This window comes from Scatophagus argus, chromosome 11, assembly GCF_020382885.2.
Source record: "Scatophagus argus isolate fScaArg1 chromosome 11, fScaArg1.pri, whole genome shotgun sequence".
In the NCBI taxonomy this organism is placed as follows: Eukaryota; Metazoa; Chordata; class Actinopteri; family Scatophagidae; genus Scatophagus; species Scatophagus argus.
Window position 1 is genome coordinate 12,183,072 of NC_058503.1, and position 17,320 is coordinate 12,200,391.

The 17,320-nt window shown below is 39.4% G+C and overlaps 1 protein-coding gene across 5 annotated transcripts in view; it reads right to left on the bottom strand.

The window, feature by feature from the left end:
* The window catches only part of itga6a (integrin, alpha 6a), a 30,768-nt gene that overhangs the window by 7,602 nt on the left and 5,846 nt on the right, over nt 1-17,320 (bottom strand). For 2 of the 5 annotated variants that reach the window (XM_046403428.1, XM_046403429.1), the window contains exons 2-11: nt 10,359-10,722; nt 3,282-3,406; nt 3,118-3,197; nt 2,749-3,010; nt 2,476-2,607; nt 1,413-1,620; nt 950-1,143; nt 774-868; nt 263-390; nt 91-180 (exon numbers count right to left, since the gene is read on the bottom strand). In XM_046403428.1, coding sequence (XP_046259384.1) covers nt 91-180; nt 263-390; nt 774-868; nt 950-1,143; nt 1,413-1,620; nt 2,476-2,607; nt 2,749-3,010; nt 3,118-3,197; nt 3,282-3,406; nt 10,359-10,564 — 1,520 coding nt within the window. In that variant the 5' untranslated portion in view covers nt 10,565-10,722. Of the gene's footprint in view, nt 1-90; nt 181-262; nt 391-773; nt 869-949; nt 1,144-1,412; nt 1,621-2,475; nt 2,608-2,748; nt 3,011-3,117; nt 3,198-3,281; nt 3,407-5,394; nt 5,706-10,358; nt 10,723-17,320 lie in introns of those variants that run through there. The other 3 variants (XM_046403431.1, XM_046403430.1, XM_046403432.1) reach the window with 3 other exon arrangements.

The following is a 17,320-nucleotide window of genomic DNA, read 5'->3' on the forward strand; positions in this document are numbered from 1 at the left end:
AGGACAAGAAAATGTTTTTTTTAAACATTTCTAACAGAGGACGTTTTGACTATGAGGACTGTTGAAACATATAAATATTAGAACACCCACCAAATACTGCTACCACAGGTTTTGACTGTAAGATCAATTTCCTGTGGAGATATTTTGACGTCTCTCCTGATGCTAATGACTGGCCGTGCCCTGAAAGAAATGTAGTTAAATGAAGCTGTGATAGAAATCAGTAAGCCTTAAATTTACTTGTACCGTGCGAGGGAACAGTTACCTATAGATCAGAGCTGTGTCTGACAGAGAGCCTACAGCCACGTCTGGGTAGGAGTTACTGTCCAAATCCATGTTCCCCGCCAGAGAATATCCAAATAGTCTCACATTGTGCTCTCTTCCTGAAAGGATCTGTAATGAAGGAGACATAATTTAAGAACAAACTCAAACTTGAAAAGAAAACAGCAAAATCATAAAATAACGTGACGCTAAAACCTTTAATCGTTTTGTGTCAGGAGAAAAAATGAGTTGCAGATTTTTGACAGCTAGCACTAGGAATCATATTATCAGCTTGGTGTCTGTCTGTGGTTTGTTGCTGAGAAGGTAGAGTACAGGAAGCTCTTTCACAGCTTTTCACAAAAGCACTGATGAGGGCTGAGGGAACCAAACTAAAGTTGCAGGCCAGAAAACCAAAACAAGTTCACTATAAAGTCACTAGAGCTGACTTGGCTCTGGGTGCTCCGGCCACCAAGTCATGAGCATATTAATTATAGCTGCTTTAAACAAAAACCAACCTGTGCAGGACTGGTTCTGATTCCATGTGCAGAGCCATGGTAAATGTAGACTTTCCCTGTCCCGCCGTCATCATGAGGAGCTCCAACTGCAATGTCTGCATGAGAAAGTTGCATGAGTTTTTATTTGACAGCAAGAGAGAAAATATAAATAAGCTACAGAGTGACAGCTAAATTACCTTCATATGAGTCCTGATTGATATCTCCGATGTTCTCCACTGCCAGTCCAAACATGGAGTCTTTGGTCCCGTTCAGACGGACAGGAGTGACTTTATCCCACCTTCCTGCCTGATTGATGTAGACATAAACAGCTCCTCCAATGTCTCTGTCCTTCATGTAGAACTGAGGGGCTCCTACAACTATGTCTTGCCATCTAGATCAAAGAAGAGAGGTAAATAAAAAGCAAATCAACTGAAAGGAAAATTATACATTAGAAACAGGTAAGGTACCATTATATAAAGTGGCCTTGAAGGAACTCAGGTCCTTTCCCAAAATCTCAATGACTGCATATCTTTCTGTTATGTATGTGTTTACTTCTCTTAATTTTGGGACTTGTATGAATGTTGTGGGAAAACGCATTCGCCAGTAAGATAAAATCATGTACATATGAAGCAGAATAACTGCAGTGAAAATGTTTCCTACCCATCCCCATTCAGGTCAACTACGGCCACGTCATATCCAAAGGAGGATGCAAGTCCTGGTCCGTACAACATGTGTTCCACCAAAAGTCTAGAGGAGCCCTCTTTCTTCAACAGGACAACAGCTCCAGTATGATTGGCCCTGGGTGCTCCAGCCACTACCGTCAGGTCATGTCTGCTGGTTATTCTGTGTCCCGAATCAAGGGAGAATCCTAACACATGAGAAACATTTCAGGATATAAATATCTTATTTGGAACGCTGGAGAGTCCCCCCCCCCCCAGCTGAGGGTGTACAGAAGGAATAACATGCAGTCTGTACAGACTCGCCATCCTGCAGAAGTCGCCAGTGCAGTTACAAGGAAAATATCTCTCACCACTTCTAATTTACAAAACAAAACATCCTATTTCCTGCTGTGGTTAGCAAACTTGCTGTGTTATGCCCCTGTCTAAAACATTTAATCAGCTGGTAACAATAATGAGGCACTTCAGACATATTTGTCAATGGATTCAGATGTGCAGATGACAAACAAAATTTTGTCAGAATGAGTCTGGCTTCTTTCTTTTTTTTTTCCATATTTTGGATTTGACTGATGGTCTTTGCTTAAGAATGTTTAACTTTTTTAAAATACTTGATTCCCTTCTTAGCATCAGAGTACTCTGGTTCCTTTTTTGCATTTCCATTACAGTGTTTCCCACAGACTCAAGACCAATTTTCTTCAAGTTATCAGCCAAAATTATCTGATGAAAATGTGTCAGACTCATATGCACTAGAGATGCTCCAAAAACAAACCCAAAAAATCTCTCGCATGATTTTGTCAACTTAAGTCTTCTGCATGTCAAAAAAGAAAGGAAAACATGTAATTATGTTATTTTATGAGCTACTATTATACTTATTTTGCAGCCAATAGTCATGATTAGTACAGCATTAGCATGAGATTTCTTCACCAGATAATGCCCAAGGTGTTTGTAACTGAAAAGAGGAAGTAATGAGGAAGTGCAGACTAGTGCCTTCCTTACAAGTCTCACACACAATAACAGCTACATCTACTTTGTGGGTAGACACTGACCGAGGTAGCTGTTGGCCGGAAAAGTCATGAGGGGAGAGTTCAAGAAAGAGAAGTCTCCAACTTCATACGGGCCGTCATCATACACACCCATCTCAAGCAAAGTGTTGTTCTTTTGCTCCACTCGCACAATGCCTGCAGAGAACAATGAGGTGGATGTCAACAGATATAAACAAGAAATGTTTGTTGTAGAATAAAAAAACATCACATTACTTGTTTTAACAAAATGAATCAAATGCTTTATTCACCGGGACAGTACTGTAAAGCAACAAGTACCTTTCCAGTTGTAAGCTCCTGGTGCTCCAAACACCACGTAATGGTTGTTCTTGATGAAGGTGGCCGCCAAACCCTGCTGACAAGATCCAAACATCTCATGGCCTCTGGTTCTGCCCTCACAGAACTTCCAGTTACCTCCGTCCTCATCAGAGGACAAGTCAATAGTCAGGTCCTGACTCAGGACATAACACCGCCCGGTAATATCCCGGGACTCCTGAGCGGTGTTCACATAAAAGAGCCTCTGATAGCGATGAGCACAAGTCTGAAATTACAAAACACACGTGCTTTTAAGTTTATGCCTTGATGACACATAAGATTGCACCAAGACTGAATGTTACCGGGAAAAACGGTTCAGGCAGTTTGACTTACCACAATCTTTCCCCCAGGTCCCTGGCTCTGAACCGTCACCCCCATCCACTGATTCTCCTTACTCTCAACATGTATGTTCTCTTTCAATATTAAGCAAAACAAGACAATGATATGAGTATCAATGCTCATTCACAGATAGATAGATAGATGGATAGATAACTCACCTTCGTTATCAAATTCAATACGCTCACAATTAGTGGACTGGGTGATTTCACATTTATAAAGACCTCCTGTGATGTTGGATGCCTGTTTCCCCAAAGCTCTGGCTCTAGGTGCGCCAATCAACAGCCTGAAGAAAACAATACTGCGAGTGAGTACTCTTTGATGTCACTGCTTTTCATCACCTTCATCTACATCTTCAGTATGTCATTTTCCACATTTCTAAGCTCCTGTCAACTGGCTGCCTTCTTGCAATAGTGATATCATTGTTAGGGTCGTCAGACAAACTGATTTCTCTTCTTCCCATTGTCAAATTTGCCATTTATTTTGGATAAATATCATTTCTCCTGTTAAATCACATAACTGTACTGCACATATCTCTCTTACCATGACTGTCAGTATGAGCAAACCTGAAAATTAAAATTATTAATAAATCATTCACACAACAGACATAAAGCTGCTTCTCTGCATGATTTTTATTAATGACACAGAATGATATAGCAGATTCAACCTGTGAAAAGCTGGTTGTGTTCAAACTGTCTCTCAAAGAGCTGTTGTATCTTATTGTGGTAGAAAACAAAATAGATAAATTCAAAACGAGACAGAAACCTAGTGTCCTGACATTTTGCAGAGGGTGAGAGAGCAGTGGAGCAGACAATCTAGAGTGTGTTCAATGTTCTGCCTACCACAGATCACTGACCACCAGATCCTGTTTTCTAAACTCACTACCCTGACACAACCTCAGGGAGCATGTTTTTCAACAGAGAAAGTACCAGCCACACTTATCTGATGAAAGTATGTCAGACTCACACACGCCAGAGATGCACAAAACACAAAAAAAACTCTTGCATGATTTTATGTTAACTTAAATCTTAATTTGCATGTCATATTTTGCAGTTATGCAGCAATGCTCTGGAAAACAGAGGATGCAGGACCCCCTCGCTTCATGTCATGTGATTTCAAGTCTGATGACACGATTTTAATACATGTATATTGTCACACATCCTTTAGTCTTACTTGAAATAAGGGGACAACTCCGACATAACGAAGACTTGCAACAAATTTATTAATTGCTGAAATTTTAAACTAAACAATTGATTTTGTCCCCCTGTAAAATGTTAGAGGTTTGTTTGTTAACTTACTACATCTGTAACCTGTTACACACTGTCAAAGCGCAAGTCATACATATACTTTGCATGAGCATGAGGTTTGAAAGAGAAAACCAAAGGTCACATTTCCTGTCAGTGGCAGTGGAGTTCACTCCAGTCTGCGTCTGAGAAAACAGCAAAGAAATGACAGCAAACTGAAATGTGACAGTAAAATCACCTTCTGCTTTCTTAGCTTAAGAAAAAGAACGTGAAGAAGAATTACTTTATTCACCTTTTAATTAAGTTTTAGCTCAACGTTTTGTGGTTAGTTAACGCCTGAATTGAACATCTTGAACATCTTGTGCTCAATCAAATTGTTTGCTGATCTCCCTTATGCTGTAGTTATGGTCACTTCTCCATCAAACTTTTAAGTTCTTGCACAGCACAGTATACAGGGATAACGGAGACACGTTTTACCACTTAAATTATCAATCTTAACAATATTCATAACAACTAATATTTCATTAGAGAGTTTTGTCACTTAAAATGTGGATCGTTGCTGGCAGATGTTATTAGATTTAGCTAGCTAGATAATTAAGCTAACGTTACTTCCATTAGCTGGTTAAAAATGTCACCACCGTGCCTGATTGTTTAGTACTTTAAGCTGACTTCTAGCAGCTCTCTGTACACCATAAATATTATTATTCTGAAGAAATGTAACAACACAAAAACCCGACTGACACATTTAATACAGTATCCAGACTGTTAACACAGCTCTGAAATGTTGTTTAAGGCGAACATTCAGAGTCCTGGCTAGCAAAGTGCTAATTAAGCTAACGTTAGCTTCAGGAATAAAAACACAAGATGACCGACTTTTTAATACTTTCAGCTAAAATTAAACATAATTTTAGTCTCTAGTTGCACAAATTACTAAAATAAGATTCGTATCTTTGTATGAAATATGCGTTTATGTGATTTGGGGTGGGAATCAGTGCACTAAGGTCAGGTTTAGACTAACCAGCATACTTACTGTGAAGGAATTTTCTGAAAGGAGCGAAAGGAAATCCTCTCCAGCCTTTTCTCCTCCCTCACAGTTCCTTCTGTTACCCAACTATTGATCTGCGGCTCAGCCCTGTGGCTCTTCATGTGCTAAACAAGGGTTCTCCTGAGGAGGTCTGCCGTAAGACTGAAGACCAAACTGCGAAGCTTCTTTTCAAACAAAGCCCAGTGAAATGCAAATACAAACAATAGTCTTTACAAAGTCAGCTTCAATCTAACATTTCAGTCTCAGAGCTGCAGTAGTTCAGCCCCACGTGTCACTGGGTGAAACCTGCGACACCTGCGTGACATTACAGACACATTTAGAAGCAACGTTTTAATTGTGATTAATTGTAAGGTAAATGTTTTATCTATTCACTGCAATCCACAGCCTCAGAAATTACCACAAAATTGAACCAATACATTAAACGGGGCTGCTTTAGTTTTAGAGCTTCAACAATTAATTGATAATGCGATCAACAGAACAATAATAAGCTATTATTTTGATAATCAATTAATAGTTTTAGTCATTTTTCAAGCAGAAACGCCTGGTTGCAGCTTCTCAAGTGTCAGGATTTGATGCTTTTCTCTTTCACAGATGACAGATAACAGAATGTCTTTGGGTTTTGGACCATTTGTCAGATTTCAGTGGGCATTTGAGACTTGTTTGAGACTTAGACTTACTTTATTTGTCATTTGGATTTTCATCGCAAACGACATTTCGGTACAATGGCTCAAGCACAGCAGGAATATTCAGTGAAAGAAAAAAAGTAAAAAAATATAATATATACACAATAAATATGCAGTAAAAAGTACTTGAAAAAGGAGATATTTTGTATAAAAAGTCAGTCAGGATATATACATATGTAATTATTATTGCACAGTGAGTATTAGTAATAAATAGTAATTTTGTAGATTGCACAGAATATAAATATATTGAATAAATGGGCTGTAGTCCTGAGTGGTGTATGTGTGGGGGAGGAGGGGAAGTGATCATATAGTGTTAAGCAGTCTTATGGCATATGAAAAGAAGCTGTTTGCGAGTCTGGTTGTTCTGCACCGCATGCAGCGGTATCTTCTGCCAGACTTCAGCAGTGAGAACAGACCGTGGTGACAGACACAATTCTGAATCAGTGAATCAAGAAAACGATCATCAGATTCATTCGGAAAATAAATGTTGGTTGCAGCCCTATCTCACAGAGGTTAATGTTCCCACAGTAAAAACTTAACTGACAGAGAACACATTCACTTTAAATTAATGTGTAAGTAAAGATGTCACACGGTGAAAAAGAATGTGATAATACATGTAGCCTACAGGTGGTGAAGGAAAGACCTGTCCAATAGCCCCTTAAAGCATGTGCATCTATGCTTTTAACTGAGGCTCAGTTTTAAAGTGTAAGTTACTTTAAAGTACAAATTACTAAAATCCACGCAGGAAAACACTACATTACACAGGTAAAGGAAAACACTTCCGATTTAACAGCAGAGCTGCACAGGAAAGTGACAGTTGTGGAATTTAGCAAGTAGCTGAAGGATAACATTGGCATTTACATGCAACACGCCAGTCTAAGCAGACACACTGACTGTTTTTCAGTTAGGGAAAAGCACTAAATTTCCAAATTTTACCTTACTTTGTACAATGGAAGTGAGTGCATGAGATGCTGAAATAAGCTTGGACTAGCATGTATGTATGGATTAAAGTCAGAACCATTATACTCAAAACATTACACTGAAAATAAGAAATGGGATTCAACTAAAGCTGGAGGCTTGTAAAAGCAAGTACACTACAAACACTACACAGCCTGAAATACAGCTCAGCTGATAAACACTCTGAGACATGGACTGATACCGACTCATTATTACAAACACTGTGTGTATGTGCATCCATGAATCTAGTGTCAGCCAGGTTACAGTGTAAAGCCACATCAAATCATGCAGTGTAAATGGGACTACACAGTGACCAGTTTGAGTTTACACTGTGATCTCACCGCTCTTTGTTAACAGATGCAGTCCAGTCCTCCCACAGCTGTGTGCTCCAAGTAAGAGCTGCTGCAGCTGTTCTAACTGTTTCAGTTTACACACACACACACACATTTTGATTGGTGTTGACGTATGGTGGGCTGGGTACACATCACAGAAGAAATCATGAATATTCACCACAAATGAAGATCGACTTTAAGAAAATAATAAAGTTTAAGAGAAAGACTCGTCAAACTTCAGCATTGACTGTTTGACTGGAATGTCTCAACTGATGATTCACTGATGCGCTTAATCTATCGGGTTACATGAGCACAGATGGTCATGCGTGTCCAGTCAGTTCGCGATTTTCTCTGGTTTCGTTCAGAGGATGTTATATCCACATCATTAACCCAGCACATTATTCATGGAAGAGGGATCAGTTGCCTCTTTGCAAGAAGCAACATTAGGTTCAGTCTGATTCTGAAACATGGATCTCTTCCATGGTTTCATAACCCAGTATGAGAATGAATGCATAATAACACCATGAGCATTGTTGTGCCTTCAACGAGCCCATTAGAGGCACGACATGGAAAGAAATAAACAGTTGAAAGAGATAAGAACAACAAATCACTTCGATTACCCAAAGATTTGTTTTATTTTAACTTCAATATTAAATAATATATTAAGATCAATATATTAATATTCAGAGTGTAGAGAAGAGCCTGCCATCTGATTACTATAATCGCACTAATGTATGCAGTGCTAGCTGGAAGACTTTTGCAGCTGCTGAAGAGACAGACGCGGAGATCCGCATTGCTGACTTGTGTCAGTGTGTCTCCCAACTTTAAGTTAGGTGGATCTGTTCAGTATGTCCTTCTGTGTGCTCGACTGAACGTTCGCTTCGCACGTCTGGCTGATTATCTCAGGGTCAAATGAGGATTTATAGCTGAAATCACAGCTGGGGAGCTGCTGTTTAGTCTTCACTCTCCATACAATTTCTTCATACAGACAACACATCTCAGTTTTGTTCCTCATATGTCTGTAGAGCTGAAACAGTTGGTTACTTATTAGTCAGAAAACAAAAACAAAACATTTATGCTGAAACTACTTTGACTAATCAGTTCATTGTAAAAATGCCAAACTTCCTCCAATTCAAGCTTCCTAATCAATTTGTTGCTGCTCTGTTCAGTGAGAATATTTTTCTGTTTAGGGTTATTATTGGTCAGAATTTAGACTTCAGGAATTTATGACAGTTGCTTTTTTGGGGATATTTATAGAATACTTACTTAGGGCTGATCGCTTTAAAAGCTAACTTAAGAAAAAAATACATGATGCTGTTTGTTTCTTTTGTAAAAAAACAAAAAAAAAGCTGCTTTCGTACTTTTTAGCAGAATCTTATGTGGGATAGCTGGTAAAACTGGAGCAGCTTTCTCAAAGATCAACATGTAAGCGAGGTGAATCTTCGCTCTTTTCTCACGTTTACTGGCTGAAAACCAAATATCAGTCTGGTGCAACATTTCGAGCCTCTCTTTGCCCAGCAAATATTACATTCATGACTTTCACTCTTTGCACTTGTCAGCTCTGACAAATGTAAAAGTGCTCCTTTTCTACGATTCTTTCTGCACAACCGAAACCTGCATTTTAAGGACAGCTTGCAGTTTTACCTGACAAATTTTATTCAATACACAGTGAGCTGCCTTTGCACAGCACTCAAAACTCTATTGAGGTAAAATTCCACAAATTAAGCCTAATCTGTGTGACCTGTGGGAAATCTCTCTGTCATCTTATCAGGGCTTCTCATCACCGTTTCTCAACATGCTGCTGCAGAGTCCTGTGCCTGTTCACCAGAGCATTAACACATAAGCTCTTGTATGCAACCTCACTCTGGTCAGATGGCAGGCTTTGACACGCTTTCTGTAGCAGGGCGACCAGACCTGCGACACTGATGCCTTTCCTGGCCCCTTGGGGCTGGCCAGAGGAAATTATTTACTGTAGTGCATAGTGGCATCAGCAGCAAGAATCCTTGAAATGCTGCACTGAGGAAATATTTTACAATCTCATTTTGGCACAAGCTGAAAACCTCTCTGACCTGGCTCACTTGTGTACATATGAACGTCCACCTGAAATGTTCGACAGCTGAGCACAATCATCCCTTCTCGGTAATGTTTATTTGTCAAGCTTTTACAGGTGATTAGTAGGAAATTGTTGATATTAACCGTAAAAATCACACACTGAAAAATCACCTCAGAGAAAGAAAAAAGTGAATACAAAAAAGGTGAAATGCCAACCATCGATCCAGGGCTCAGACTAACCTTTATTTTAATTATTGATTAATCTATTAGTTATGTTTTATTAGTCAATAACTGCAGTCAGAATATATGTAACCCCAGAGCTCAGCTTGCTTAAGAAGTCTCACAAACAGTCCAGACTCAGATGTTCGATTTGTAACGTTAAAACATGAGAAAAGTCGATCAACTAACCGATTAATCGACTTCTAGTTGCAGCCTTACAGCTCTGCTCTCAGTGCTCCCTCGGTTTGACCTCACATGCACATTTGCATCACAGTTATAACCATTGTCCATTCATTTGTTGTCCTTAGGCTCATTCCCGTTTTATATTCAAAGGAACTCAACCTCTATTGACAATTAGAACAGAAAAACGAATTATAATAAGACAAAAACTATCATGAACTTTATATTTCCCTGAGACAGTAACTTTTAAAAGTCTGCTGCTGAAATGCCTGACCTGTGGGTGAAAATCAGTTTGTCTCGCAAAGTCAGACTCTTTAAATTGACAAGATGTTTTCTGCCCAGGATAAACAAGTTATCATTTTAAACAGAGAGGACTTAGGTTAAAGATCTTTAAAAGTTAGACTTCACTTCTGCAAGAACTGAACCTGTCCGGTCAGGTGCTCTCAGGGGGCTGCACATTTAAACAGCGACCACACTCAGATATAATCTGTAGACGTGAAAGAGAAGATATAAAAGCATCACTCACATTCTTTTATCCGGGTTGAGTTGCCGGTGCATTGCGAGAGAAAAGCCGAAAAGACTCCCCGGCTCTCCGTCTTTCCTGAGGACAAGACTGGTGTCAAGGTTGAAGGCGGCCACCAAAGTTGGCTGCAGAAAATAAGAATAAAATAAAAGTGCGACATGAGCAGCAGAGGGTCTTCTCTTCAGCAGCAGCAGCATCGCTGTCCACATGTGTCCGCTTCACTCCACAGTTAAGAGCCACTGACCGCGCCGCTCCTCTCTGCTCAGCCCGATGCCGCTTGACTGAGGTCTGCCTGTGGTGCCCTCCCCGCCGGGCTCTGCGCACCTGCGCTGCAGCGCCCCTTCCGGCCATCCTGGCATCACGACAGCTACGGGAATTCCGGGCAGAGTAGAGGAAGTAACATTTGACCCTAAGTATTTGAGGTATATTATTTTAAAAAGTAATAGTACCAGTGATACTAACTCAAAATGTCAACTTTAAACATATTTAAGGTCCAATAGGTAATAAACTGATAAATGAAAACATGTAACATGACAAGTCACATATGTTTAGAACTTCAAACTGTAGGTCAGCCAATAATATCAGTGATGGCTTCGTTCTTTTCAGGTGTCCCAGTAAGCCATGACAGCGTGACAGCCAATCAGCATGAACAATACTGGGACCCTGAAACTGAAGAAGCTAACCTGAATTCAGTGGGGACATGTCAAAATGTCTTCTTTGAAAAAGGGCCTATATGAAAACTTCAAATCATGGACCAGTTCTATCCTTTTTCTTCTCTATGCCTTCTTTACCGAGTCAAAAGCATAAATGACGATGCCATTAAAATCTAACTATGATATACAAAATCTATATTTTAATATTATGGCATACTTATACACATAATCTGTCTGGTGTTCTTTTTCCAGGTAAAACACAAGAAGACAAAGGAAAGAGCAAAAGAACAAAGGTTGGTTCGCCATTTTAGTTGGGAGTGGGAGGGGCAGATAAACAGCAAGTGTTACAGTCAGCTGGACAAATAAACCTCCCGGATTGAGCCAGACAAGCTGCTGTAGGTCACTAAAAGGCTGTACTGCCTCATGCAGAATCTCAGTCACTATCAGCTTTACTGACAAATCCTAATGTGCTGCGAGACTTTAAAAGAAACAATTTGAACATGAGCAAAAGACCTTCATATTGTAGTTTATAAGCTGATCATCCATCCATGAAAAACTGAATGAAATATTAATGTATGCTCTCATAAGTAACAGCTGCTAAGGACTATGGTCACAAATAAGAAACTACCAAGATTTTTCTCTGTTAATGAAACACATGAGAGATCTTCAGTCACTTCAGGGCATCCCGACACTCATTTCATGTTGTAAGTTCAACTTTGTAGTTTTCATCCAGATTTAATTCCAATCCAAAAAAAAATGTACACAAACTCTTATCAAGGATCATTTTTACAGTTACTGAAAAGCTGGTATTGAAGAGGTTTGAGTTTCCACCCACCAGCAGCAGTGGTTTGAGCTGGTAGCTTTCTTATCATCCATATCAGCTGCAGGAAACATAAAACACCCTCATTGTGTCGCCCGCTCACTTTTCTCAGCGTATCTGTTCGTGTTTGATGGTGGTATGAAGTTTGAACCAGCCCGGGACACAATCACACAGTGTGGGCATTGTTGATGACAGAGAGCTCTCTTCGTGTGTGTATGTGTGTGTGCATGTGTTGGCAGAATGTGGTAGTGCTGGTGGTGGTTGGGGGGGTTAGACCTCAAGCCACATTCCTAATTGCAGCAAATGACTCAGAAGGTTCTAGTGTAGGCTAAGTGAATGGCATCTCTGTTGCTGAGGGTTTGGTAACAGATGCCTCAGAACTTAACACATCACAGCGGAACATCTCACATCCACAACCCGACAGCCTGACTAGTTGTTGAAAGCTGGTAAACTCCGGTGGTGGAAAGTAATTAAGTACTTCTACTCAAGTACTATACTTAAGTACAGTTCTGAGGTATTTGTATTTCATTTTTGTGGTATTTTATACTCCACTACATTTGAGAGGGAAGTATTATACTCTCTACAACATGTATTTGACTTGCAGCAATTTGGCTGGTCTAGTTTAGCCTGTTATTTGTCAAATATCTATTAAATATTGGGGATTTGATTTTCCATCTAAACTTTTCAGATGATTATATTTAAAGAATTGCTCAAATTTTTCAATAGTTCACCAAATATCAAAGTTTATCAAAAACACCAAGATACTGACAAAGACTGATGTAGCTGAGCCTCATTAATCCCTCATATTTATTGTGTGACTCTTTGGTTGGGAATGACTGGACGCCAACTGTTCCTTGCACATTGACTCATCGGTATTCATAATCTCATCATGAAAAACATAATATTATGAAAATTGCAGGACAAGTACTTCATCCTTTCATTTGTCATACTAAATTTGGTTATAATACTTCTGTACTTTTATGTCAGCAAGATTTTAAATGAATGACCTCTTTGTGATGGAGTACAGTACATCATCATCAGTACAGTTCTGAGTGCTTCTCCCACCAGTGATTTTGTCCACACAGAAGACAAATACTGTACATGCAAGGTTCAGGAGCGTGTAATGCTTAATGTTAACCCTGAAGAATTAGCAGCTGTATAGGACAATAATAAACAATGTTATGACCTGATGAAATTACACTGCACATCATAATTAAATATTAATACAACACTGATTAACACTGATTGCATCAGTATATCTGGATAAGCCAATGAAAACAGATTAAAAGACTTTCATATGGACAAATACACATCACATCATACATGCTCTGGCATGCATAGCCGTAGTTATTTCGCAGTGTATTTCTATTTATTTTTAATTAAAATGAAAAAAAGGGTTCCAATATTGAGAAAAAAGTAGTGCATCAATGCATGATTGCAAAAGTATAAATCCATATTGGTTGACTTTTGTATAACATCAGTTGTTTGCTCAGTTTGTGTGTGAGCGAATGGTGTGTAACTGCCTTTACCTGGTTTTATCCAACCACACAAGCAGTCCACTTTCATGTCCACTTTTGCCCTGGGTGGTTGTGTAACACGAGCTGTGAGTGGAAGTGAAGCTGCCCGGTCTGGTATTGTCTCAGGTCAGTGGGAATGGAGAAACTGGAGAAATGGTGGAGGTCCAGTATGTGGGCCCCTGCAGGTGATGAGGCCTTTATTCACAGATTAGTTGTACTTTTGTACCAACAAAAGAAGCCCCCTGCTCAAACCACAGGTGAAGATATTAAGTTTCATTCATGGGTAAAGAATCAGAGCTCTTTTACAAAGCTGTTTAACTCCAATAATGTCTTCCTTATATTTAGTATGAGGTGAATGTCATAAGGAATATGTTTTGATATGGAGTCTCTTCACTGAGCATACTTGACAAAATCAACAGCTTTACACGATAACATGTTGTAAATTTGACTGTGTTCTTGCTTAAAAAAAAGTACATATATATTTTATTTATTTAAGCACACAGTCATTAGTCTGTTCTTCTGAATATGGTTTTGTGGCTGGACAAAATAATGTACAGCCATTACAAAGTACATTTCAGATCTTTCACATGTGAACACAGGTTTTGGTAAGATTCTTGAGATGTGCATGGTTAACTGATTAATTGTTGTTGATAGTTGGATTTTTTATTGGATTTAGAAGCTCTGAAACTCAAACTCTGGTGAGACAGCAGGACAGGCTCCTTGGGTTTCACAGCAGTGACGTCAACATAAGAGACTGGTTAAGAAACCAAACCCAAAAGTTATCAGAGAGTCAAGAACGCATGCCCCAAAAGCACAGCTGGCATAGGGAATTTTGTGATTAAGCATAAAACCATAATGATCGGTACAATGCAATGCAAACAGAAGGATGTTCTTACTTTAAATGAAAGACTTCTGTAAAATTTCAATTTAGGACAAGTATTATTCATAATGATATTCGTATGGCATACAGGGGCGTGTTAAATTGATTACATTTCATGCTGTGTTAGGAATCCCGCAAGGATTTCACGTCTTTGTTCCAATCTAGGCAACTCACGCCATCCTTAGTGGAGAGGCTGAGAGTGCTGCAAGCATTAATGGTTGTATTTTACTGATTTGTCACCTTCATGCTGAAATTATCAAGTTTTAGAAGCTCTGAAACTGAAACCTTGTTGAGGCAGAAGGGCCAGCTTCTTAAGTTTCACAGTAATGAAATCAACAGAAGAGAGACTGGTGGAGGAAACCAAACACAAATGTTACTGAAGAGTCAAGGAAACACGCCCAAAATGCACAGCTGGCATAAGTATTTTATTGGCTGATGTGCCAAGACACTAAGCCATACTAATGACCACAGTGCAAAGTTATAGCAGATGGCTGTTGGTGTTTTAAATAGAGGACTTCTGACAGGATGAAATCTGTGCCCAACCCTGCTAATGACACTGACACAGCAGACAGAGGCATGTAAAACTGGTTACATACCATACAGATTTTTCTGAAAATTCAGTTGGATTATTCCTTATCTTACTCACAAAATTTTTTTGATGACATGGTCTAAAATACACCATATAGATAAGTATTGGGGCACCTGACCATTACACCAACAGGGACTTTATTGACATTGCATTACCAAATACACAGACAGCTTTGCAGCTACAACAGCTTCCACTCCTCTGGGAAAGCTTTCAACAAGATTTTGGAGTATTTCTCCGGGAATTTCTGTCCATTCATGCAGAGCATTTGCGAGGTTGGGCACTGATGTTGGATGAAAATGCCTGGCTCACAATCTCTGTTCCAGTTCATCCCAAAGGTGTTAGATGGGGTTGAGGTCAGGGCTCTGTGAGGGCCAGTCAGGTTCTTCCACACCACACTCATCCAGCCATGTCTTTATGGACCTTGCTATGCGGACTAGGAAAGGGTCTTCTCCAAACTGTTGCCACAAAGTTGGAAGCATAGCATTGTCCAACATGTCTTGATATGCTGAAGCAATAAGATTTCCCTTCACTGGAATTAAGAGGCCAAGCCTAAACCTCAGAAAACAGCCACATACCACACTTGAATTAGGTAATAAACAGATTTTTGTCTATATAGTGTATGAGGTCATAAACATCGCCAGTGAGGGAAATTAAGAGATAAGGAGAATGAATGTTGGATTCCTGGACCTACAGCAACATGATCTGAAAATATCTGTGATTCACTCTAGACACCTCACTCCATCCAGTGTAATTTAGCAAAAGGTGTCCAAAAGTAAGTGGGTTCAAATTATTTTAGTGTTGAATCCAGAAGTACAAGAGAGATCTCTCACTTTTTTTTTGCTGTGCCGAGTGACTACAGAAGTTGTGTCTGCATCAGTGACCGTGTGAAGCATGGCGTTAAATCATACTGTGTGAAAGTGGGAACAGCTGATCCTGGTCCTGTTGTGACAGTGATGTGGTCCTTTGTGGGGAGACCATCCACAGTAAATCTGCTCCACTCCCCTCACACAATGGACTGCCTCCATTTATGGCTTCTGGGTGGGGGTGTGTGCCACTGAATCAACAATGAAGGGAGCGGGACGTCGCAGACCTCTCTGAATTCTTTCTCAGGCAGGCCGTGCAGATGACATGAGGAATTCTGGGGATTCCTCTGTTATCCTTGCAAAATGCCCAACTATTTTTGCTTCAGTAAGAAGGGATTACAGCAGGCAGGGAATTTATTTGAGCCCAGATTGAAACCATGCTTCAAAATTATCATATTTTCGTGGGGAACTAAGAAACTTTGAATTGTTTTTATCTCATTTTAGTTAATATTTAGTTTTAATGTGTCTTCAAAAGCCCAAGAGATTGTGGCTATTTAAAAGACATAAAAATTAGGTTAAGGGTTTATCATACAATCTTACATTCATACATTATCTGTGATGGACAGCACATTTTATGTTTCTGGGTACACTGAAGATTTAGTGTAACATATAATTAACTAGCAAGCTAAATCAAACATAACAGCAATCTTTAACATTAATTTTCCTGTTGTGGACAATCAAACATTAGCCTCACATCTGTTATGGGCTCAGAACTGAACACTTCCTTCCAATTGTTATTGTCAGCCTGTGCTCGTCATTAAAACCTTTGTTCTTAAAAATAACTCTCTCTCTCGAGGGGAAAGCACACCATAACTAATTCTTAGGAAACACATGCCCATAAACACCACGCTGATGGTTTCCAACTTCAACTCTGCTCACGTCCGGAGCCATTCAGTACAAGCTCAACCTTTCAAACTGAGAGGTCAAGGAACACTTGGTAAATCATTTCCATGTTTGCCAGAAGCACACTTTATTTGAAGATTCCGTGTCTCAGGCTAAAGTTTAAAAACATTTTGGATAAACTCCCCTGCAGTTTCTTTGGTTTGTTTGGAAGCGTTTCATAGAGGTGTTGTAATTTTTGAACCAAAGTTGAAAAACTTGCAATCGTGTGATTTGACAAAAAGGGTGAGTTACCAAGGTGATGAATGTACCAACAGAACCAGCAGGAGATCAGAGAAGAGAATCCACCAACAGACAAATCACTGAGACCTGCATGCATTACATACAACAGGGCCATTACTGCCCTGTCAGCCCTGAGTACAGTACATTATGATAAACAGTAATGCCCAGTATCAATAATGTAAATAACTGTGCAGTACTGTAAATATCATGTGTGTTTTTGTATTGCTTTTTTTAAAAAAAAAATAGCATAAATATCCTCCTATTTGTACCTTGATTTGTTATCCTTGTACTTTTTTTAAACTGAAAACACAATCAAAAATACATTTGACATTAATGTTTTTATTAGGTAGCAATATACCAGTAAAGTAAAGTAGGTAGCCCCTTACTTCCATTGAAGGGAAATCTTAATGCTTCAGGATACCAAGACATTTTGGACAATGCTACGCTTCCAACTTTGTGGCAACAGTTTGGTGAAGGCCCTTTTCATCCAACATCAGTGCCTGAAAATCTCGTTGAAAGCC